At 29.8% G+C, this 26669-nt stretch overlaps 2 protein-coding genes across 2 annotated transcripts; both read left to right on the top strand.

Moving 5' to 3' along the window:
- Nucleotides 1–5758: 5758 nt before the first annotated feature.
- LOC114191731 (40S ribosomal protein S17-like) lies at nt 5759–6495 on the top strand. Its single transcript, XM_028081093.1, has one exon. It carries the CDS (start codon nt 5885–5887, stop codon nt 6305–6307), a length of 423 nt encoding a protein of 140 aa, XP_027936894.1. The 5' UTR covers nt 5759–5884; the 3' UTR covers nt 6308–6495.
- Nucleotides 6496–21959: 15464 nt separating this feature from the next.
- Nucleotides 21960–22676, top strand: LOC114191730 (40S ribosomal protein S17-like). The gene has a single exon (XM_028081091.1). It carries the CDS (start codon nt 22055–22057, stop codon nt 22475–22477), a length of 423 nt encoding a protein of 140 aa, XP_027936892.1. The 5' UTR covers nt 21960–22054; the 3' UTR covers nt 22478–22676.
- Nucleotides 22677–26669: the final 3993 nt, after the last annotated feature.

The raw sequence follows: 26669 nt of genomic DNA, 5'->3' as shown, positions 1-26669 counted from the left end.
TTGTTTATATTAGGATGACAATAAAAACTGATAAAAATAGTGACAAATAATATTATTTAAATTAAAAATAAGTATAATGGTAAAAATTGTAACACCTTGATCACTAGAATCACCTATTTAAAGTATTTCAAATTTTAGTATTAAGCAAAATTACTATATAGTATACGACATACGTATTAATTATTTCTCATAAGCAAAGATGACAAATGAAACTCTCATCATGGGTGTTAATGAACCCATATGAAAGAGAATTCTTAAATTATTAAACATGGGTGGGTAATATTCGATATTTTCAATTTGAGATATTTTTCCGTCCATGTTTTTATACCAGTATTTAGAGATGACAAAGGTACGCGGCGGGAGGACAGGTTTCGCTATTCCATACACATCTTTATAGAAAAAATTCATCTTCATTCTCATACTCAAACATAACGGGTATCAAACTTTTGTCTCATCCACATTTCCAACCGGTAACAAGTATATTTTCGTATCCATATCCGTACCCATTTTCTTACTATTTGAATATTAATTAATTAATTTTTATAAAATAATAAAAAATTACGGTAAAGGAAACATAATATTATCAAGGCTTAAATATACATTTGGTCCCTATTTTTGTTGATTTTATTCAATTTGGTCCCTATTTTCGTTTTATGTTCAATTAGGTCCTCATTTTCGTCAAATTGTGGTCAATTTGGTCCTTTTCACTAACGGTGTTTAAATAGTTAACGTTTTTGAACAGTACATGCCACGTGTCAGCTCCTGGTTTTTTTGATTTTTTTTAATTTTTTTTTAATTTTTTTTTAATTTTTTTTTAATGTTTTTAAATTTCAAAAAAATGGTCCACGTGTCAAGTCATAATTGTGCCACGTGTCAGTTGTGGTAGTATTATTATTTTTGTTCAATTTAGTCCCTATATTCGTTATTTTTGTTCAATTTAGTCCCTATATTCGTTATTTTTGTTCAATTTAGTCTGACACTAAATTTAATATCTTTTATACAAATTATATTAATATCTTTTCTAAAATTGATCTTTAAATTTATTATTTTTTAAATTCAATTATAAATTATTAAATTTAATTATAAATTGAATAAATTCTTATATTTAATTTCTAAATAGAATATAATTATTTAAAATATTATGAAAATATAATTATTAATTTTTTTTCTAATATTTATATTCTAAAATATTTTTAAAATTGATATATAAAAATATTTTAAATATTCAAAATATTTTAGAAAAATAAACTAATATTTGTAAAATTAACATTTACATATAAAATATTTTAGATTTTAATATCTAAAATGCAATAAAAATATTAAATACTTTAAATTTAAATGTAAATTTTACAAATATTAATATATATTTTTAAAATTTTAATAATTATATTGTAATAATATTTAAATAATTATATTTTAATAATATTTAAATAATTATATTTTAATAATATTTAAATAATTATATTTTAATAATATTTAAATAATTATATTCTATTTAACAATTGAATCTAAGAATTATATTCAATTAATAATTAAATATTATAATTTATAATTAAATTTAAAAAATAAGTAATAATAATGTCAATTTTAAAAATTAAATGGTTCTATTTTCACAAAATTTGGGACTAAATTAAACAAAAATAACGAATATAGGGACTGAATTGAACAAAAATAACGAATATAGGGACTAAATTGAACAAAAAAAATAATACTAGCAGAAATTGACACGTGGCACAATTGTGACTTGACACGTGGACACTTTTTTTGAAATTAAAAAAATTTTAAAAAAATTAAAAAAATTAAAAAATTAAAAAAAAAATCAAAAAAACCAGGAGCTGACACGTGGCATGTACTGTTCAAAAACGTTAACTATTTAAACACCGTTAGTGAAAAGGACCAAATTGACCACAATTTGACGAAAATGAGGACCTAATTGAACATAAAACGAAAATAGGGACCAAATTGAATAAAATCAACAAAAATAGGGACCAAATGTATATTTAAGCCTATTATCAAATATTCAATATTAAGAGGAAAATTATTTCTTTGATATCAAATATTTAGAAAGAAATTAAAATTGTATACATTTAAATTTAGAATACCAAATAAAATTTCATGAGAACCAAAACATTTATTAAATTTGCAAATAAGTTGATAAAATTTAAAAATATTTTAAAAAATATAAAAGAAAAACAAATATTCAAATTAAAATATAATTTAAATATTTGTTTACTTCAATTTTTTAAATTCTAATGAATCTCTTTTTTATACACTAATAAAAGTTATAACACATCACTTGATTAAAATCATGAAAAGAAAAAGTATTAAACTAATAATAATAAAATTTTAAAATAGATCTTATATCTTTTAAACTTCAATATATGTTGGATGGTGATAAAAAAAATTCATGACAAATTACATTAAATTTTTATATTATAGTAAATATAATTTATTTATACAATTATGGTGACAAATTACAGTATGATTAAGAAAAATTATATAAAATATATCAAAATAGTATTTTACATGATAAAAATAAACAAAAAATAAAAATATTAAAAAATTATCAAATGTGTGTCTTAGAAACAATTTGAGAGATTATCGAATGAAATTGCACAAAGGAAAACATATGTATATTAAAGGTATGATAAGATGAAAAATACCTTGGAGATGTAAGAAATTTCTTCAAATATTAACATAGTTAATGGTTGAGAAATAACGAAAATTGTTTTAAGAAATATGTTAGATATTTATTTTTTTAAACTGCACATGATTGCAAGTGATATTTTTTATTTGTTTATTTTTCATTTTTAGTTATTGAATAAGTTTGCTAGTCAAAATAAATGTTCATAGATTTTAAGAGAATATCTCAACAATGTGTCTTTGTAGTTTGTAGAACGTTTCTCATGTCCATCCATGTACAAGAAAAAGAAGGTTGTGGCGTGATCTATGAAGGATATTATGATATGACCATCTCGGACATTCTCTCATACCGTTAAGATCTCTTGAATTTTATATATGTTAGTGGATTCATTCACTAGAACCATGAATCCACATATATTAGATATTTATTGTTTTAAACTACACATGATTGCAAGTGACATTTTTTATTTTTTTATTTTTCATTTTTAGTTGTTGAATATGTTTGCTAGTCAAAGTAAATGTTCCTACACATGATTGCACCTGATATTTTTTATTTGTTTTTTTTTTTCATAAGTTTGCTAGTCGAAGTAAATGTTCTTATATTTTAGGAGAGAATATCTTAACAATGTGTCTTTATAATTTGTGGAACATTTCTCATGTCCATCCATGTACAAGAAGAAGACGTTGTGGGGATATTATGACATGTCCATCTCAGACATTCTCTCATGCTGTTGAGATCTCTTGAACTTTACATATGTTAATGAATTCATTCACTCAAATCATGAATCCTTATATTTTAGATATTTATTTTTTAAATTGTACGTGATTGCACGTGATATTTTTTGTTTGTTTATTTTTCATTTTCGGTTGTTGAATAAGTTTGTTAGTCAAAATAAATATACTTAGATTTTAGGAGAGAATATCTCAACAATATGTCGTTGTAGTTTGTAGAACGTTTCTCATGTCCAACCATGTACAAGAAGAAGAAGGTTGTGACGTGATCTACGAAGGATATTATGACATGTCCACCTCGGACATTCTCTTAGGCCGTTGAAATCTCTTGAATTTTATATATGTTAGTGGATTCATTCACTTAAATCATGAGTGAATGAAACAAGAGTTGTTCAAATGAAACAAAAATATATAATAATAGAATAAAGAAAGATAATTTTTTTATATTACCTAGTAAATGAAATGTTTATGCCATTAAACACTTAAATTGAGAGTGTTAAACATTTTCATGTGAAATGAAAATACACAATAAATAGAAATATTGAAAAAGAATGGAAATATTTAAATCTGAAACATCATAAATATTTAATTGACATACATCATTTGAACATAAGTGATAAAGATTATGATAAGAGTAAAAATATATTGGAGATGAGAATGAATTTCATAACAAACTAAATAATTAGAAGAAATAAAAATAAAAAGTGGGTAGTAATATATATATATATATATAATATATATATATATATATATATATATATAATGTTACTTAATTAACTGTTAATATTTTAATAATTTAATCGGGGATCGGGATGTGACAGGTATGGAGACGAGAACGGGACAAATATGTACATTCTCATACCCAATTGAAAAAGTCAGAAATCAGAAATTTTTCATATTCATACTCATACCTAGTCAATGTAGGAATTCTCCATCTAAACAGGAACGAGATTGAAAAATATCCATAAAAATAAATTTATTTACCATCTCTGTTCATATATATTTCGTCCCATATTGTTCTTGTGTAAATTACTAAAAACTCATACTTTATATATATATATATATATATATATATATATATATATATATATATATATATATATATATATATATATATCATTACAATTATTTACACTAAAATATTTGTATGCGTCTTTTTTTTTCATTAATTTTATGATATTATTTTTCATATTTTTATGTCCTTAATAACATAATTCAAGACCATGCGCTCCTTTGGTTCTGGAAGAGTATAATGAAAAACAAGTGTAAAAAATATTAAACTGGACATAATTGATTTGCATTTAGACATAATTAATTATATTTCATAATGGTATATAATTTATTAAACTTAAAGACATAATAAATTATGCATTATTTAAACAATTATTCTTCAAACCTATTCATGACTATGAGTGTAAGTTACAAAGATAAATCTGTAAAATGCTTTACCTTCCATTCAAATTAGCTTATTATGAATGGAACAAGAATCTTAACCTTCAACATTTCATGTTGCACGAATATGAATATAATTCTTTGGCAGCTATTGCTATTTACACCCTCTACTTCCTAAATTCGCTCATCTCTCCTTTTTTTTTCATGTAAAATTACTCAATTTTTTTTTATCTCTTTTCAATTACCCATATTCACACAATTTTTTTTTCTTTTCTCTTTTGACCATCTTAAATCATTCAACCACTCTTCCTGTTTCTCTTATTCCACAACTACAAACAATAATATATTTTAATTTTATACACACAAAATTTAGAATTTAATACAAATATTTCTATAGAAAAACATTTCAGTAGAATAGAAATGAAATGAAGGTAAAATCTGTGTGTACCTTTAGTAGAGAAAAATAGAAATTTGTCGGAAAATAAGGTGTGGAAAATGAATTGAAGTGTAAAGAATAGGATTTAAGGTTTCCACTACAGTATATTTGATAATAAAAGTAAAAAAGTTAAATACGTTTTCTATATCTTCAAAATTAATTAATATTTAAAAAAATACCTAACATGTAATAAATATACTAATATTACATTGTCAATATACATAATTAAAAATGAAATTTGAATTCTTTACTGATTCTTTTTATTATTTACTGATTACTACTAATTTTAACGTTTTATAATATATTAAAAAAATATTTAAAATACTAATATATTGTATTTGTAATGTTTAGCAGAGAAAAAAAAATTGAATAAAGAATCTGGACTCTTAAAAATATTGCTATGATAACCAAATCAATATATTTATTAATTGTTGGATTGGATACCACTGTGAAAAGAACTTATTTTATAAAATTTATTTTATAAAAAAATTGAAACAAGGGAAGTGGGTCTGTTGGTCTAATATGGTCTTGGGCTGGTTACACGAAAGGTCCAATGATTTGGATAGGATTTTTACAAAACCCTAATCTCCCTCCGTTTGCCCTACCTCCGTGCTTGCCGCTCTGTATCTGCGTCTGTGTTGCGTGGTGTGGTTGAGGAAGAGAAGCAGTTGAATCAGCAGAATGGGGCGTGTAAGGACGAAGACAGTGAAGAAGTCGTCAAGGCAAGTGATAGAGAGGTATTACTCTCGCATGACGCTGGACTTCCACACCAACAAGAAGGTTCTGGAAGAGGTGGCTATCATTCCATCGAAGAGGCTGCGCAACAAAATCGCTGGTTTCTCCACGCATCTCATGAAGCGCATCCAGAAGGGACCGGTGCGCGGCATCTCCCTGAAGCTGCAGGAGGAGGAGCGTGAGCGCCGCATGGACTTCGTCCCCGAAGTCTCTGCCATCCGGATCGACCAGATCGAGGTCGACAAGGAGACCATCGACATGCTCGCCGCCCTCGGAATGTCCGATGTCCCCGGCGTCGTCAAGGTCGATCCGGTTCCCGTACAAGCACCGCTCGCCTTCGGTCGCGGCGCCGGCGGAAGGAGGTATTAACCACCGCCGCCTTATTTTTGATTTTGGTCGTGTTGTTAATTAGAGGACCAATTGTTATGTTTTGTGATTTGGATTATTATATATCTTAGGGTTTACATTTCTGGATGGTCGGATTTGTTAAACTGGTTCATGGAATTGATTTGGTGTTGCTTATGATTTATACGTTTATAATGTTACTCTTGTTTGAAGTGATGGGCTAATTACATAGTTTGATTACTGCGCTGAAACGATGTTAGTTAGATTCTGTCATGTTAATTGATTGATTATCTGAGCTTATTAGTTGATTTGAACTATACTACTAGTTCTCCAAAAAATCACATTCTAACTTATCAACAGAGAAATCCTGGGTTTTTCTTATGGAGTGTAAAGTTATTGGAGCATTTTCCTTCAGTTAGCAATGTTCTATGTATGTTATCCTGCCACTTAAATTATGTTCTCATCACCTCTGTTGTATTAGCCAATATATCTCATAATGTTTTTATTTGAGATATGTGCATAAAGTCGATGGTTGGTTACTCATGGGATTTTGTAGCATTTCATATTTCTAACTTAAGAGGCGTTCTCTTCAAGGTTTCTTTTACCACACAGATTGATATTCTTGAGTCCTATAATTAACCTGAAATATTTTCATCATGTCAAGTATTATCTCCATTTACATTATGAAAATTTTTGAACAGCTATATTTGCATAATCTTACGCCATATTTAACAGAAGTTTTATTAGACTATATAGTTTAACATGAGTAATGATATTGGACATTAGTATAAATTAATTTTAATTGAATAATAAATTATAATTTGATTATTAGTTAATAATTTTAATTTATTAATTTTATTATTGTTGTTTATTAATTTATGTTTATGTTGACTTTGTAATGGATAGACTCATTTTTGTGAATTTGAAGCTTTTGGTGCCTTCATATCATCATGAAGGTCTATAAATAGAAAAAAGGAGTCTCTTGTGGAATTAAAAAAATAGGAATTACGCAAATACTATTTTTTCTTTAATGTGAATGGATGAGAAAAGAAAGTATGGGTTTAGTGAAATCTCACCAACTTATTCTATTCGGTGTGTTCATTTAGTTCATGTTAGAAGCTTTATATTTGTGTTACTTTTATTGGAACCTCGGAATTATCTTCATTTCTTTACATGCTCTTCAAACAGTCCTCACTTTGACCATCTTTAGCATTTAGTTTAAAATTCGAGTTTATCTTTCTTTTAGTTGTTGATGATCAAAGATGGTATTTTCTCTGGATAATATTTTGACGATGTAACGGCGAATCATGCTCGTAGGGAAGAAGATTTATCATAAGATAAGAACCGCGATCACTACTTTTAGATGTTTTCAAAAAGGATTAAAAGAATATTTAAAAATAAATTAATCAATTATCATTTGACATATATTACTATCTTAAGTTACTTGATCAATTATAATTATTTTTTATTTATTATCAGTATTGTTAAATTACTTCATTCTATTAATCAAAGTCAACTAAGTTATTCTTGGATTACGTCATATTAAAGTATGAAAAAAAGTTCAATTCAATAAAATGTAAATAGATTGAGTTGAAAATTAAACTAAACTCGATCTAATCCTACCATTTTAAAAAATAGTATTACATGAATGTTAATATCTTGCATAACGAAAATCTAATATTGATAATTAATTTTGTTTGAAATCCATAGATTCAATTCACCTACACTTCAAAGTTCCTTAATTATGACATTATAAATTGTTTTACATTTTTAGTCCTTTTATTATGAGACTTGATTTCTCAAACAGATATAATTTTGTATTTCTGAAAAAGTAATTATAATCGTCAAACTAATATATATATATATATATATATATATATATATATATATATATATATATATATCAAATTAAGATTTATATTGTGAACAACATAAAAAATTAAAAAAATTGAAATATATGATATCAAACTTTGAATTTAAAATTCAAAATAACAAAAAATATGATATCAAAGTTTGAATTTAAATTTTAAAATCCAAAAAATTATAAAAAATTAAAACTTTTTTAATGTTTCTAAACCATTGATCGTATATATTCACCTATAAAAAAACTTAAATAATAATTTAAAAAACAATTTTGATAACATACACTAAATGTATTATTAAAAAGGGGAAATTATAAATTCTTAAAATTTTTGAATATATAAAATTCACAAACAATTTTAATTTTAGGCTTAAAACCTAAGTTCGTTCTTTAATTTTAGTGAAATTCTTAAAAAGATCTCTAGTTTTTTAGTTGTCAATTTAGTCCTCTAGTTTTTTAAGGAAATTCAATTTAGTCCAAGTTAGTCCAAGTTATTGACGCGGTTAAAGCAGTTAACATAATAGTGAGTAGTAAATAGGATTACATATGTGGCATATTTTAAGACAACTTGGAAAATTAATATTTAATTGATTGGAAAAGTGTTTTTTGTTAAAAACGTATCAAAAGCAAGGATTAAAAAAGCATTGTCCATAGTAGAAGAAGCTGAAAGCGATTAGGGTTTTGTCGTTCGTGAAGATTTTGTGTTGTCGTGGTGGAAGGTGTGCTGATTTCTTCTCCCTTTCTTTGATTTTTCCATGTAATTTGTTCATCAACATTATGTGGTCCTCTAATTTGCTCATGTGATAGTGATTGTAGAGATTGGATTTCTTCATGATATTGCCTCATTATAATTTGGAAGGTTATGTGCATTGGTGGTGAAATGTGCACTTTTAGTTTTTCGTTGTTCGATTTTAAGTTTCTATTTAGGGGTTTTCCTTCTTGATATGTGTGTTGCCTATTGTTGTTGTGTCAATATCCATGTGTTTTGTTTATTTGTGCTTTGTCAAGTTGTGGGTAGTGGATTGTATTATTGTTTAAGGCCCACCACGCACTTCTATTTGGTTTGATTGTGGTCCCCTAGTTATACATCTTGTCTGATTGATTTTTGGGGGTATGGGTTGTAATATGTCTTGATTTTGTGGGCATATATATTTGACAGGATAACTATTGTTTGTGTATATATAGGTTGAAATGTCAAACAATTTATTTGAAATGGTGGTCCACCATGGTGGCCATTTTGTTAATAATAGGGCATTGGAATATATTGGGGATACAAGTACCTAGTCTTATGACCTAGATAGATGGAGTTACTTTGAGGTAGTAGATATAGTTAAACAAATTGGATATGTAGATATTAAGGAATTGTGGTATGTTATAGGTTTGGGTTCTTTTTTGGGTAAAAAGTTCCACCTCTTGTGCGATGCTACTGGTGCAATGGACATGGTCCATATTGGCAAGCGATGGGGTAAAGTCCATTTATTTGTTGTACACACAATATTTGCAGTTGAGATTGTTGAAATGCTGGAGTATCCGGTGGAATATAAGGATAATTGTGAGGGGGAAGGTCAAGGTGAGGGTGGGGTTGCTGCTGAGGTTGAGGGTGAGGTTGATGGTGAATTTCATGGTGTGGTTGAGGGTGGGGTCAAGGGCGGAAGAACGTTGTGACAGGGGGGAGCCACGACTCCCCCAACCATTTTTTTAATTTTATTTTCTATATATTTGAAAAATAATATTTATAAATTATTATTTTATTTATATTAATTCATTTTTATTTTATTTTATTTTTTATATATTTTAAAAAAATATATTTATATATTACTACTTTATTTATATATTATTACTTTATTTATATATATTATTACCTTATTTATATTAATTTAGTTTGAAAAATCTTTTTTAAATTTTAAAAATTACGTCTTTTTCTCTATTATAATTTTTTGTACCTTTTTATTTGGTTTCTCTCTTCTATGCCTCCATATCTTTCTCTCGTTTTATTTTCATCTCAATTTTTGTAACATCCTTAAGGAATTATTACTAATATTTAATAAATAAATTCTAAAATAAAATAAATACCACATTTATAAATAAACCATTTCCCAAAAACGCTGGAAATTCAAACCAAAACTAGTAACCAGACATAGTTCGAATGTACATTATCGTTGTATATACAAGTTACTAAAGTTCAGCATAAAATAATTACATCAAAATCAAAACAATAAAGTTTGCTTTCAAAAGCCCAAGTAGCCCATGCTCTCCGTCTCTAAGCATCTCCTGACTCACTTGTCAAATCATCTGCTCTCGGATAACAATTTTTTCGATCATCGTCATACACACAGAGATAGGGTGAGCTATGCACAATATATAAAATTGATACATGAATATAAGTATGTTCCCCAACCCAAAATAACATAACTAAAATTCTCATACTTTTCAAATCACCCAACCATGACCTCATATGCATGAACTAGGTCTTGGGACTTCACTGTGCTTCCACGAAACTAACTCATTCGTGGTCCAACCCTATGAGTTTATCCCGCTCATAGTCCTGCCCTACAAACTCCTCGTCTGTAGTAAAACATCCAAGTCTCACACTTGGACCCTGGCACGCACACAATCACCATACTATGGACTCCTCGCCGAATAGTAGCCGACGGGAACATATCTGTTCCTTGCCCATCGTGCGGCCGACACATGTAATCACCATACTAAGGACTCCTCGCCCATTAGTAGCTGACGGGAACTCAATCAGTTCCATGCCCATCATATGTCCAACCACCAAGCACATCCCAGACCCCTACTGGACTTAGTCCTTCAAACCCAAACACCACACCACATGCATTTACATCCTATACCTAGGATACAGAAGCCAAATCACACACACAAGCACACACAAACATGGAATTTCGCATAAACTCGCTTAAGCTAGGGACTCTCGCCCAAGCTAAGCCCTCAGTCTCGCTTAGGCTAGCTCACCTCGCCTGAGCGAACTTAAAACAACAACATCATCACGTTAGGTCATCTCTCGCCCAAAACTCACAACTCTTCCTCGCCTGAGCTACAATGCAAGTAACACATCACAATTTCGTCACGATATCTCGCTTAGGCGAGACCTTCTCGCCTGAGCGAGACCATGGTTCGCTCAAACCCACAAAAACTCTCGTCTGGACGAAAAGTCGCGCTCAACACACGCAACTTCATCACCACCTCGCTTAGGCGAACCTCACTCGCCTGAGCGAGTGTATGTGTCGCTCAAACCCAATCCTCATCGCATGAGCGAGAAGCTCGTATGGCAACAGAGTTTGCGTCTCTGCTAATCTCGCCTAGGCGAGCCTGGCTCGCCTGAGCGAGAAATGCATACTCATACACTGATCACACATGCAACAACGGCAACCCAAAATACCAATTCACACTCCACTTCATACCAAAGTAGCTTGTATCGATTGCATCAAACATACCACATAATTTAAATACAATACAATCCCCAAATTCACAATTTTGCACAATAGCAGCATACATATTGCAGACATCCATCATAATCGTACATCTAGGCAAAAACACCAATAAAACAGTTCCCAAATACCCAACCCCTAATTCCTCTCAGGTAGAACACGAAAGTTCATGGCAAAACAACATCACAAGCATACAATATAACCAAAAACATACAACTACAGTTTAGCTCCCCCTTGCACTCTCAATTCAGCCTCTCACTCTCAAATTTCGCTCTCCTCTCCAGCTGCCACAAAACAATGGCAGAAACCCTTCTTTTTACCTAAAATTTTCCTTTTATAGGTGTCTTAAAAATAAAACGAAATTGGGCTTTAATTCCCCTTGAAGGTTAATTATTTGGTGGTTTTCCCAACCCTCTTGGCTGCCCATTATGCTAGGTTTTCTCTCTACCTTTCCACATTTATCCCAAGTTAAGTTTAGTAAAAATGAAGGTTAAGTTTCGTCTACCAAGGTTTGAACTCGTAACCCTCCACTCATAATGCCAAGCACAACCACTATGCCAATTCACATTTGGTGATACCCTCCAATCAATAATAGCTTACATTATCAATCCATACTCATACATATTATTAAAATTGATAATACAACACATAATTGGCATACATAGGACTCGAACCCAAGTCCTCTCACACAAACCAAGTACTCTCAACCACATGAGCTAGTATTTATCCATATCACATTAAACAATAATTAATTCCATAAAGACACTTTCTACTCGTATTTATTAATTATTTATTTATTTAATTAATTAATTTCACGGGTCTTACATTTTTCACCATCAATTCCTTATTATTTTCAAAATCAAATTCCACTACAACAAAATTGAAGAGTTAAGGAACATTTTGGATCGAACAATTTCTTCTTTTGAGTAAGTTCATCTATTCCTATTTGTTTTTGAAGCAATATGTTTCCCTCTTGTATGTGACTTTTCTACGCTCTAGACATATATCTATCTGTTAGAGATCATAAAATCATGCTTTAATTGTTGATCAAACTCTTCTTTGTGTAGATAGAGCTATTTTAGGCTTTGAATTTGTGTAAGGAAAAAACAAGATTAGGAATCTACTCTAAGGTAAGGGAAGCTAATCATTTAGAAGTTATTAGTTTTCTTAAAATATTGAGGAAGGCTTGTGATGAAGATGAAAAAAATGCATCTACATCATCTAAAATTGAGAAACTTCATGAAAATCCAAATATTGAAGAAAACGAAAAACAACTCTCTAATGTTCCTAAAGTTACATATAATGAATTTGAAAATACTTTAGAACATGATCCGGGGAAGCGTCTTCAAATTTGGCAATACCCACCAAATCAAATTGATGAGGTATGAAGAACTTATCTAAAATGAGGTCCATATCAAATGCATCTGACTAAAGGTAACTTTTGTTTATATATATATATATATATATATATATATATATATATATATATATATATATATATATATATATATATATTATTGTTGATGATAAACTTTATGTCACTCTTTCATATATATTATTGTTATATTGTTTGGATTTTATTGTCATGAGTGCTTATTTTGAATAAAAAAATTATATAAAGAAATTATTATTTTTTAATTAAAAGAAATTATTATTTTTTAATAAAAAAAATAATTTATATATAACAAATATAATTTGGCCCCCCTAAAATTTTTGGTCAAGTTCTGCCACTGGGTGGGGTTGTTGTAGTGGTTAAGGGTGAGGTTGATTGTGAATTTCAGGGTGAGATTGTTGTTGTGGTTGATGTTCCAGTTGAGGGTGGGGTTGCTATTGTGGTTGAGTGTGGGGTTGATATTGAGGTTGAGGGTGGGGGTGAAGGTGGGGTTCATTAGTCAGGTTGAGGTTAGTGAAGATGTTCATGGCAATATTCATGTAATGAAAGGTAGTGTGGAGGTGGAAGTCCGTCATGAAAAATATGATGATGATGTTAAGGTGCCTTGTGGGAGTGCCTTCCGAAAGAGGAAAAAAAGGGAAGGCAAGGTTGATTTTGACAAAGAAGTAATGGATGGAGAGGATGAGAAAGTTAGTAATGATGATTCAAGTTGGTCTGGTGGTGACTAGGAGTTAGAAGAGTTGGGCAGCGTGTGTGACAGTGATTCAAAGGATGACAGACAAAGTTATGGGCATTTTCCAACCTTTACCATGTCAAAAAGCATGACTGATTATGAATAGGAGGTTAGAACATATTTTGGAAACAAGGTTGAATTCATAAATGTAATTAGAACATATGACATGCATAGTGGAAGAAGATTGAAGATTGGTTATATGTAGTTCTTTGAACTACAAGTTTGAAGGACATGTATTTTGTTAATGTAGTTCGTAGGCTTTTGGAATGTATGCCGAATGTTGCACGTAGCAAGTAATAAATATTGTTCTCTCTACAGGGACTTGTGCAACACTTGACAAATCTAACAAAGCTCACAAAAACACAAATAAACTCTTTTTGGTATTTTATCAAACAGTTGATGTGCTCAGAAATTTAACATAGCTTATATACAATTGTCAAGACTTGATTTCATTCTCATGCATTCACAAACATCTTAATTCCAATTTCAAGTCAAAATCAACTCAAAAGAATACTCAAAGCATATTCCTAACAACTTTGAGTTTATGATAACTCATCGAGTTTCAATTCCTTGAATCCTCAACAAGTGAAATCATGCATTAAGTTCAAGAGTCTTAAGATTACTAATGAATCATGTTCTATCTCCATTAGGCATTCAATTTCAGTTCTAGGTTCAAAAGACATTTTCCAACACCTCAAGAACCACAAATCATGCATGATAGCCAAACCAAAGCAAGCATTAAGCATGGAAATCAAATACTAACATAGAAATGGAAAAAACATATGGATTAGCATCACACAATACACAAGAATTTAGTTCATTATATCTAATATCAACAAATAGGTTTAGCTCTCCATGGTGGAGAACCTAGGTTTTACAAATTGAAGTGATAGAGAAGAAATGGAAACCAAAGAAAAGATGCAAGCCCTTTCCTAAGATTCTTGGCAACTGATTCATGCTCCAATTGCGCCTCTCATTCGCGTCTCCATCTCCAATTCGCAACTCACTATAACCCCAAAAGGGGGAAAACCCACCATGAATGGAGGAGAAGACCCAAGGAGGAGTGGGAGAGTTTCCCAACACCCCTAGCAACCTCCAAAAGGCTCTCCAAGCACCCAAAAGTGTTTATCTATTGTGCAAAATGAGGAAGATGACTTCAACCCTAGTTTTCCACCGCTTAGACTTGGACAATTTGACAACATTCTGTATTTAAAGCATTGGGCGTGATTCTAGTGGTGCGCAACGTGGGTATTTGCTTCAAAATCATGCTCCCTTGAGTTCTTGCTTATTTTCCTCCACCACAAATGCTTCTTATTAACTTATTTAACATACTTAGAAAAGGAGATTAGAGACAAAACAATCATAAAACAATTAAAACACAAAACAATACAAAACACACTAAACTTGAGGATATAACACGATAAAAGCTCGAAAAGAGTTTATTTATTCATGAAAATAAACACACAAAAAGAGGTAAAAATGGAGACTTAATTTCGTAAACCACAATAATGGGGAAACAAATTTTTGTTTAAACTTGTTCAACAAGGATTGTAAAAAAATTTGTCTGAATGAACCAATATTATATATACATAAGTTGACCAACATTATATATACTACCAGGCATGATGTTCCTTTCATATTCTAAATTGATATATCATTTTTTTAGTCTAAAAGTCGAGAAGGATGTTTAATTATGCCTAAATGCATTGGCCCTATAATGTTGTGATTTGAGCATCCAAAATATGAAAATTCTCTTAAATGTTATTGTCCATAACATATTCTTTTTTGCATACACACTTACATTTTAGGAGTTAAATTCTTCATAATGTATTATTTTTTGCATACACATTGCACCTACAATATGCAACATCAATTACATCCTTGAACACCTACAAGACCTACATAATCACTGCAACACATTCATACACCCATTCTTCATGGAATTCTCACTACCATTGATAGGATCACATTCATTATACCAAAAATAAAAACCAACCATATCAACAGATTAACCCATTTCTTTAACACCTTAAGATATTTCTCTAAATTACATATCTTCTTCCTCTATCTCAAAATAGTACAATCCCTTTGGTTGCCAACATCTTCATTACACCATTTGAAGTAATTGCATCCAACAAAATATGAGCTTCCACTCTATTATTCAAAAAAAAAACATAACCTTAGGGTTACAAAAACGGTAAAACAAACTAAACCAATAAACTAAAAAAAAATCATTAACATTACCTTATAATTAGGTCAACCCCAAAATTATTTTCCCTTATTCTTTATAGTTCTTGCCGTTTTCAACACTGCAAACTCTCTGCAATTACAAATTGGGCTTACTGCAAAACACCTTGACCCAAATCCATCAGAGGGAATGCTATGATTTTGAATCGCTAAGACATTGCATGAACAAGAGGAAGATGAAAGAGACCTAGCCATAACTCACCTCAACCCTAAGCATGAACAAGATGAAGATGAAGATGAAGGTATTCAATGAATTAGGGCAATGTTCACATTTTTCCTTCATAAAGGGATGGCACGTCACCTTCACAATTTCCACTAATCATTTAAACAAGTGTCAATTTTTCATACACAATGTGCCATCTCAATAAAATCTAAACAACGTTTACATCAAATTAAAAGAGAGGACAAACTAATACGTTTTTAAAAAACTTGAAGACTAAATTGGACAATTGAAAAATTAGGGATCTTTTTGAGAATTCCACTAAAATTAAAGGACAAAATTAGGTATTAAACCTTAATTTTAATATTTTTTTTCTAAAATTAAGATATATATTGTCAAATTTCAAATTCAAAATATATGATAATAAAGTTTGAATTTGAAATTCAAAATCATAAGAAAAACTATAAAAATATAACAATGAAGTTTGAATTTGAATTTCAAAATAAAATAAAAAAAACTATGAAAAAAAAAACTCCAACACATGAGTACACCGTAAGTCTAACTTTTGTATTTTTTAGGTTAAATTATACTTTTAGTCCCCATTTTCGTAGCAAAATTTGAATTTGGTCCCTCAATTATTTTTTATCTCAATCTGGTCCCTATTTTGGGAAATTTGACTCAATCAAGTCCTTTCCGTTAGTGGTGGAGTAACGGTGTTAAATGGGGTGCCACGTGTCAGCTTCTGGATTTTTTGAATTTTTTTTTATTTTTTTTTTATTTTTTTTTATTTTTTATTAATTTTTTTTATTTTTTTAAAAATTAAAATTTTGCCACGTGTCAAGCTGACATCGTGCCACGTGGCAGTGACAGTGCCACGTGTCACTATTTGGGAGGTGTCATTTTCTCATTCTCAATTTGGTCCCTGTATTTTTATCTTTTTTCTCAATTTAGTCCCAATTTTTGTAAAAATTGGGCAATTTCGTCCCCCTCCAAATTGAAACAAAAATTATAAAATGTTATACAAATATTTTTATTAAATTTAATTTTTTTATTCAAATTGATATTTTTATTATATATTTTCAATAAAACTAAGTTTCTTTAAATTTGTTTCACATTAAATTTTACTTAAAATTGTTTTCAAATTTTAAATTTATTTCTTTTTTATTGTTACATAAACTAGTTAATTTTTCTTAAATTATATAATTTTTATTTTTATACTAACTAAAATATTTGTATAGAAATTATTCAATTTTACACATTTTAAAAATATGCAATTATTTAAAATATAAATTCAAATAAAAAACAATATTAAAGTATAATGTAATAAAATATCAATATAATTTATGAATTTTTATTAATATTATTTTCTATTAACAACTTTAAAATAATTTTAAATAAAGTTTAACGTAAAATATAAATTAAAATAAATTTAATCTTGTTAAAAATATTTACTTGAAATACCAATTTTGATAGAAATATCTTTGCATATTTATATAGAAATTAAATTTGATTTCAATTTGGAGAGGGACAAAATTGCACAATTTTTACAAAAATTGGGACTAAATTGAGACAAAAAATAAAATACAGGGACCAAATTGAGAATGAGAAAATGACAACTCCCAAATACTGCCACGTGGCACTGTCACTGCCACGTGGCACGATGTCCGCTTGACACGTGGCAAAATTTTAATTTTTTAAAAAAATTTAAAAAAATTAATAAAAAATAAAAAAAATTTCAAAAAAAAATTTTAAAAAATAAATAAAAAAAATTCAAAAAATCCAGAAGCTGACACGTGGCACCCCATTTAACACCGTTACTCTACCACTAACAGAAAGGACTTGATTGGGTCAAATTTTCCAAAATAGGGACCAGATTAAGATAAAAAATAATTGAGGGACCAAATTCAAATTTTGCTACGAAAATGGGGACTAAAAGTATAATTTAACCTATTTTTTAAAAGTCTAATTTTTATATTTTTTTTAATGGTCGATTTTTGGTAGGTTTAGATCGTTTAGTACTTATATTATCATATTGTTATGAATATTATTTGTAGTTTTATATTGTGTTCTCTTCGCATTTTTATTATCATTTAACTTTTATATTTTTAGAAAGCTTACTCAATAATATATTGTTCAATTTTAATTTATTGTTTAAAATAATTATGTATAATATATTTTGTTATATATATATATATATATATATATATATATATATATATATATATATATATATATATATATATATATATATATTTTCTATAAATCTCTTTACCCGGAATAAGCTTACAGTGTTGTATACAATAAATCAAACTAATGGATGCCAACATACAAATAGGATATATCGTACAAAAGTAGTAATGAAATTTTACTTTTTTTTTTCAAATTAATATTTATATTGTCACCTACATAGAAAATTAAAAATTCGAAATACATGGTATCAAATTTTAAATTTGAAATTCAAAATAGCAAACACAAGTGGTAAAAATACGATATGACAGTTTGCATTTGAATTTTAAAATCTAAAAATCTATAGAAAAAATTAAAGCCTTTTTAATATTTTTGAACAACTGATAAAATGTTTTTCACCTCTTAGAAAAGTTTAATTAATTATTTAAAAATATTACAGAGTGAAAATTATAAATTCTTAAAATTTGTAAAGATATAAAGATTACTAACGATTTTAATCTCAATATTTTTTCTAAAATTAAGATATATATTGCTGAATTTCAAATACAATAAATTTTGAATTTTAAATTTAAAATCATAAAAAATTATAAAATTATAATAAGAGTTTGAATTTCAAATTAAAAAAGAAAAAACTTCTGAGAAAGGACTCTAACTGTAGGTTTAACTTTTGTATTTTTACAAAAGTCTACTTTTTATATTTATCGCTTATGGTCAATTTTTAGTAGTTTTAGATCCAGATGGTTTACTACTTATGTTATTATACCCTGATTTATTATTTGTAATTTTATATTGTGTATTTTTCACATTATTTGTATGATTTAAACTTTATATCTTTAGTGAGATTATTCAATAACTTTTGTATTGTTTTTCCTTTTCATTATTAAAGAATCTATTATTTATGTTTCTACACTTTCGAATCATTATATCATATTTAAAATTAAATTTGATTTCTAAATTTTGATTAATTCTGTAAGACCCGTTAATATTATTCCTTTTTTTTCTACCTTAAACTAAAGGGCTGTCCTTGTAAGTGGGCCTAAGGGCTGATCCAGTAGATAAAACCCTTCTCAGTTGTCCTAAGTCACATTTTTCACTTCATTTCAGAGAACTTAAGCTGCAGCTATCAACCCCCTCCGCTAGAGTTTTGTTTCCACTGCCACATTGAGCTAAGAGAACTCGTGCTCCATGTAAGTATCTCTTCTAGCCGTATTGGTTTCCTTTTTACCATCTTTTCGTGATTTCGGTTGAAAGCCTCTGTTAACGTCATTTGTTTGGTTCTGTTCCACCCTATTTCAGCCCATAGTCCACCCTTAGAGCTGTTGCGTCCGTGGTCGTGCTGTCAAGGTTCTGTTAACCTTTTTTCCAGGTACGGGAAGTTAGGGTTCGAGTCTAAGTTGTGTTTTATGCCTGTTCTTGAGCTTGAGAATCGTTTGTATGGAATAATCGTTGTTCTTGGTATGTAAGATGCTTTGTGTGATTGGCTGGGTTGAATGATGCTTCTGTTGCAGGTGAGGCTATGGCGAGGACTGATAATCTCGCCCAGGCGAGTCGAACTCGCCTAAGCGAGTCTGGCGGAGGCTCGCCCAAGCCTTTTTCGCCAAAGGTCGCCCAGGCGGCCAACTCTTTAATTTTGAGCGAGCAGACAACTCGCCCAGGCGAGAGGGGTCTCGCCTAAGCGAGATCCCACGTTGTTTCCTGTTCCTGTTTTGAGCCCTCGCCTAGGCGGAGACTGTCTCGCCTGAGCGAGACCCCTCAGCCTGAGCGAGGTGCTGGGCGAGACAGTGCTGTGTTGGGATGTTTGTTTATTTCTGGATGATCTATTTTGGTTGGGTATGAATGTTATGATGAGGGACATGTATATACTGGAGCATGATGTGTACGTAGCATGATTCATGAAATTTAAATGATGGGTTTGGTATGAGTTTTGGCATGTGAACTAAATGAGATTAGTGTTATTAAAGTGGCATGAAAATGAGATGAGTTGGATTCTATGTGCATGAATGGATTATGATGAGTTGGAAAGGGTTGGACCTGGAAATGTGAAAGGTAATGGCTTTAAAGGTTGACATAATGAATGTATCTTTGCATGGTGAATATTATTTGACTATATGATCGTATTTTTGTCTGTGTCAGTGCATAATTCTTTGGGGTCTCTAGGTGAGACTTTCAGGGTCGCGCTTTAGTGGTCAGGACGTAATTCCATGGTCCCTGTTAGTGGGTGTCCTTGGTGGTGCCCCATCTGTATAACTAGGTAAGGATTCAAGGTAAGGTCGCATCCTGACACTCTGAGGAGTCAGTTAGTCTCACCTAGAGCGGACTAACTCTTGTGGTGAGAGTAGCAGGAGGCCTGAAATTCATTAAGGGCTAACCTTGTGGTGAGGGAAAATTGATCCATCGTAACACTTGTAACACATAGCTCGGGGGTGAGCAGAGGTATCCACCACAAGCGCAAGCATCCGCTGAATCTGACCAAGTTATACGTATCCGGATGAGTCGAGTCGAGTCGTAGTGTATTGATCGAAAGTCATAACATGCTTGGTTGATGTATGGATATTGAATGGTGAGAAATATATTTGATTGTATGATAAAAATGTTGTTGGCTCTAGCTTACCTTGTTTATTGTATGGTTGTCTTGTATGTGATTCTTCTTTCTTGCGATGATCATCAATTTAATTGATGGGAGCAGATGGGCGAGGTTCCCGAGGTCAGCAAGGAAATGGAGATTCTGCTGCTTAGCCATCTGGGCTGGACTTTATGCTTTTTTGTTTCGTGGGTTTTCTTTAGGGCTACGGCCCATGTATTTCTCTATGCCTTACTATTCTACTCTCTTTGGTTAGACCTTTTATCTGGTTTCCGTTGGCATCGTGGTGTGCCCAGTTAGTATGGGTTGTGTTAAGGACCCCAGGACTACTCTACATTACTATTTTGCGTGACGTTTCTTTTAATTTCGCTTAATAATTAAATGGGACGTTACAAATTCAATCTTAATTTATTGTTTAAAACAATTATATATAATATATTTTGTTATATATATATATATTTAAAAGATTATTATTTAATTTTACAAAATAAAATACTTATATAAAAGTTAATTATATATTTATAATTTTAAATTAATTTAATAAATATATTATAACTTTTAAAGTATCGTACATGTATATATATATATATATATATATATATATATATATATATATATATATTACATTAATAACATAAAAAAATTTGTACGCGTCTTTTTTTTTCATTAATTTCATGATATTTGTTACGTCTTTTTTTTATTTTTACGTCCATATTAATATAATATACATATAATTTATTAATTTTTATATCTTCAAAATTAATTTCTGCTAAAATTATTATCGAAAATAATTCCGTACTTCAAAAATCAAACATGTAATAGATACGCTAATATTACATTACATGTCAATACATAAGTAAAAACATTGCTATGATAACCAAATCAATATATTTATTAATTGTTGTATACCATTATGAACCGAGTAAATCTTAAAGTACCGAAAAAACGTTTATTTTATAAAAAAAAAAATGAAACAGGGAAATTGGTCTGTTGGTATAATATGGGCTTGGGCTGGTTACAGAAAAGGCCCAATGATTTAGATAGGATTTTTACAAAACCCTAATTTTCCTTTGTTTGCACTACCTCCGTGCTTGCCGCTCTGTATCTGCGTCTGTGTGTAGGTGGTGTGGTTGACGAAGAGAAGCAGTTGAATCAGCAGAATGGGGCGTGTGAGGACGAAGACAGTGAAGAAGTCGTCAAGGCAAGTGATAGAGAGGTATTACTCTCGCATGACGCTGGACTTTCACACCAACAAGAAGGTTCTGGAAGAGGTGGCTATCATTCCGTCGAAGAGGCTTCGCAACAAAATCGCTGGCTTCTCCACGCATCTCATGAAGCGCATCCAGAAGGGACCGGTGCGCGGCATCTCTCTGAAGCTGCAGGAGGAGGAGCGCGAGCGCCGCATGGACTTCGTCCCCGAAGTCTCTGCCATCCGGACCGACCAGATCGAGGTCGACAAGGAGACCATCGACATGCTCGCCGCCCTCGGAATGTCCGATGTCCCCGGCGTCGTCAAGGTCGATCCGGTTCCCGTACAAGCACCGCTCGCCTTCGGTCGCGGCGCCGGCGGAAGGAGGTATTAACCACCGCCGCCTTGTTTTTTGTTTTGGTCGAGTTGTTAATTAGTGGACTAATTGTTATGTTTTTGTGATTTGGATTATTATATCTTAGGGTTTACATTTTTGTGCCTGAGTTTTGGATGGTCGGATTTGTTAAACTGGTTAATGGAATTGATTTGGTGTTGCTTATGATTTATACGTTTATAATGTTACTCTTGGTTGAGGTGGTGTGCTTGCTAATTACATAGTTTTATTACTGCGCTAAAACGATGTTAGCTAGATTTTGTCATTAATTAATTGATTATATGAGCTCATGAGTTGATCTTAGTCGGATTTGTATTCTCTTGTGACGGTCACCTGAATGCTATATATGGATTTGAACTGTACTATTTCTCCAAAAATTCACATCATAACATCCTAAATTATCAATAGAGTACTCCTGAGCTTTCTGGTTGCATTTCCCTTCTAATGGAGTGTAAAATTGTTCGAGCTTTTCTCTTTTAATCAGGAATGTTCTATCTATGTTATTCTACCACTTGAAGTAGAAAAAAAATATTTTACCAATATTAGTGACATTAATTATGTTGTCATCACCTCTGTTGGAATAGCCAATATATCTCATAATGTTAGTTGGTGGGCGTGTTGAAGGTTTTTTTATCTGAGATATGTGCATAAAGTCGAAGGATGGTTACTCATGGGATTTGTTGCGTTTCACATTTCTAACTTTAAGAGAGGTTCTATTCAAGTTATCTTGTACCACACAGATATATTTTTTGAGTCCTATAATTAACCTAAATATTATTGCTTGAAATATTTTCTCCATGTGAAGTATTATCTCCATTTACAACATGAAAAATTTTAAGCAGCTATATTTGCATAAATTTATGGCATGTACTTAGCAGAAGTTTTATTAAACGATGTAGTTTAACATGAGTAATAAAGTTATTGGACACGATCGGTTTGGATTGACTTTGTTTCCACTATTTGATTTCTAAATGTAATAAATTTGATAAGAAAATAAGAATTTATAAATTAAAGATAGTTTATTCATTAAAATTGTTATTCTATTGAAATAATGGCAGAAGGAGAGTGGAAAATGAAGAAATATTTGAGTGTTTGGATTGATATAATTATTATTATTTTTTAATTATAAATTATGTTTATAGAATATTTAAATTACACATGATAGTATATATTAGTTTTAATTAAATAATAAATTATTATTTAATTATTGTTTAATAATTTTAGTTTTATTATTTGCATTATTGTTGACTTTCTAAAGGTTAGACTCATTTGTGAATTTGAAGCTTTTAGTCTTCATAGCATCAGGAAGGTGTATAAATGGAAAAAGGGGAATCTGTCGTGTAATTAAAAAATAGGATTTTATGCTTATACTAATTTTTTTAATGTGAATCGATGAGTATAGAAAGTATGGGTTGAGTGAATCTCGCCAACTTATTCTACTTGGTGTAAGTTCAGATTAGAGGTTTTTTATTTGTGCTAATTTTCTTGGAACTTTGATATATCGTCATTTTTTACATGTTCTTTAAATTGTCTTCACTTTGACCATTTTTAATTTCAAATTCGAGTTTCTCTTTCTTTAATTGTTATAAATTGATCAAAGATGATTAAGATAGTATTTTCTCTGGATAATTTTTTGACGATGGAACATTATTTTTCAGTCTTAAATGTATACGTCATCCTTGTAGGAAAGAAGATTTATGTTAAGATAAGGACAGCGATCATTACTTTTAGATGTTTTCAAAAAGGATAAAAATAATATTTAAAAACAACTCAATCAATTATTATTTGACATATATTAGGAAAACAAAATTAATATTTGTCATTTGAATATTATGAGTAAATATTTCATATCACAGGTTTTTATAATAAACATTTCATTTCCTAAAAATTGATTTATAATTAATTTTTAGTTTTTTTTTACAATTCTGTTACAATTTACTTTTGAAATTTAAAAAATAGTGCAAGTTTCTAAAATAATTCTACGAAGGGAAAGTTGTGAAAAAATTGTACATTTTCATTACGAAGAATTTATGTCAATATAAAAAGACTTTTTGCGTGTCATAGTCATATAACTATAGTTAAGTTTCCAACAATGTTGTGCTAATATGGCATGATTTAAGCTTTGGATTTTGTACGAAGAAATAGTCCAAAGATGGCATAATTTTAGTTTTTTTTTTTATTTTTTTTTCACGTAGTTAATTGTTATTATCAAAAATAAAAAATTAATAGGAGAATAATATAAATACCTTTCTGAAGGGAGAAAATCATTGCTAATTTATGCTATTGCTAATTTTTTTTTTAGAACCACAAGGGACAAAAATTGAATGTATGTTACGAGTTGACCAGTAATATTCAGAGAATATTTATGTTTTATTAAAGAAAAATGAACAATAATTTGCAATATGTCATGTCTAAAGATATAATCGACAGAATTCAGTCTTTGATGTTCACGAGATTTCCACTCTCCAACTTGGACGTCATCCAGTGTCATATATTATTAAGCTAAATAATTGGTGGTGTGGTTGTAGGGACTTAATTACACATCACCCTCATGTAATAGTTGTTTGCTCATCCTTCCATTTACAACCTACAATATTTGTGGATCTCTTTATAACCTCCAAAATATTTTCAAAGCTAATGAGGTATAATTTTAACATGTTTAAAATGAAGATTATTGGTCTATTTATATTAGTCTAAATTTAATTCTCGACCCTCACATGTGACACAAATAATCAAGAAGACCAAATACAAATTGCGTCCACAATGAAATGGACCTGTCAATTTCAAACAAACCAGAGAAATGTTTCTTTTTTTTTTTGCAAAAGTATTGGTAACAATTAGAGGTGACAAAAATATTCGTGCATGTGGATATTCACAGATAAAATTAATTAGTACTCTCAATAAACTACAAAAATTCAATATAAACTCAATTGAAAATTCATATATTTATCATGAACTCAAAGTATAATTAAATATATATTATACTAATAAAAACATATATCTTACGTTTTTATGTATTCACTTTTTTATGACAACAAAATAAAAATTATTATTATTGTTATTATTAAAATTATTAAATATAAATAATTTTTTTAATTTTATTACTAAAGATAATGTTTTAATTATAAAAATAATTAAATTTAATAAATGATCAAATCAGATACAAAAATGTTAAATTAAAAAGAAAACAACTTAAAAGATGATATTGATAAAATATTTATTTAATTTAAAAAATTATTTAGAGAGTAAAATTAGAAAATAAATATTATAAAAAATCATCTTTATATATAATTTATATATAGGTATCGATTATATTATATATATATATATATTACATTTTTATTTAATTATATTCTAAATTTTTAAAAAAAATATTTAAATATTAAAAGCAACTATAATCTTGAATACTATAACACATATTTACATAATTATCAACTGCTTGACTAATAATTATTAAATTAAAATAGTAGATAAGCTTAATCATCGCTTAATCACAAGCAAATACACTATTAGTTATTGAGAATGGAAACAATTACAACAAAAAGAATTTCTACAGGAATTGATAAAAATTGAGGAAAATTCACAAACTAAGCCTACGAGAGAAAAACAACACGCAAAAAAACAAAAGAACGTTTTAATTGAACAATCTTCCAGAAACCAGGAGTATCAAAGAAGGAACCTGCATCGGCGTCAATCTCCGAATCGCTTCTTGAGAATATTTTTCATGACTTCCCTGCGAGCCTTCAAGCGCTCCTGTTGAGGACCCACGTTAACAAGCGAGTAATAAGCTCCGACGCCGAAGCACAAACCGCCGACGATAAATAAGCCGCCAGTCACCATCATCTGCCTTGCCGTTGACGGATACAACCACGTCATTGAATTCACTTATTTCTTGGTAGTTAACGAAAGGTATTCTTCTCCGCCCAAAAATATAAAATGATAAGAGTTTCGATATGGGCTGAGGCCTATTTCAAACAGGCCGAACATGGACTGTTAAAAAGTCCAAGTTAATTTATTGAATTCGGAGTAATTAATTAAATTATCTCTTCAAGATTAATAAAAAAATGGCAAATATAGATGGCTTATTTGAATTTGTAACACTATTTGGGTAATACCGTCTTAATTTAATTTAAAGATGGGTTGATAACTTCGGTGTAAGGAATAGAGATAAAGTTGGGATAGTATTTTTCAG

This window comes from Vigna unguiculata, chromosome 7 (assembly GCF_004118075.2).
Source record: "Vigna unguiculata cultivar IT97K-499-35 chromosome 7, ASM411807v1, whole genome shotgun sequence".
NCBI classification, from domain to species: Eukaryota; Viridiplantae; Streptophyta; class Magnoliopsida; order Fabales; family Fabaceae; genus Vigna; species Vigna unguiculata.
This window is presented reverse-complemented; position numbering and strand designations above follow the sequence as displayed.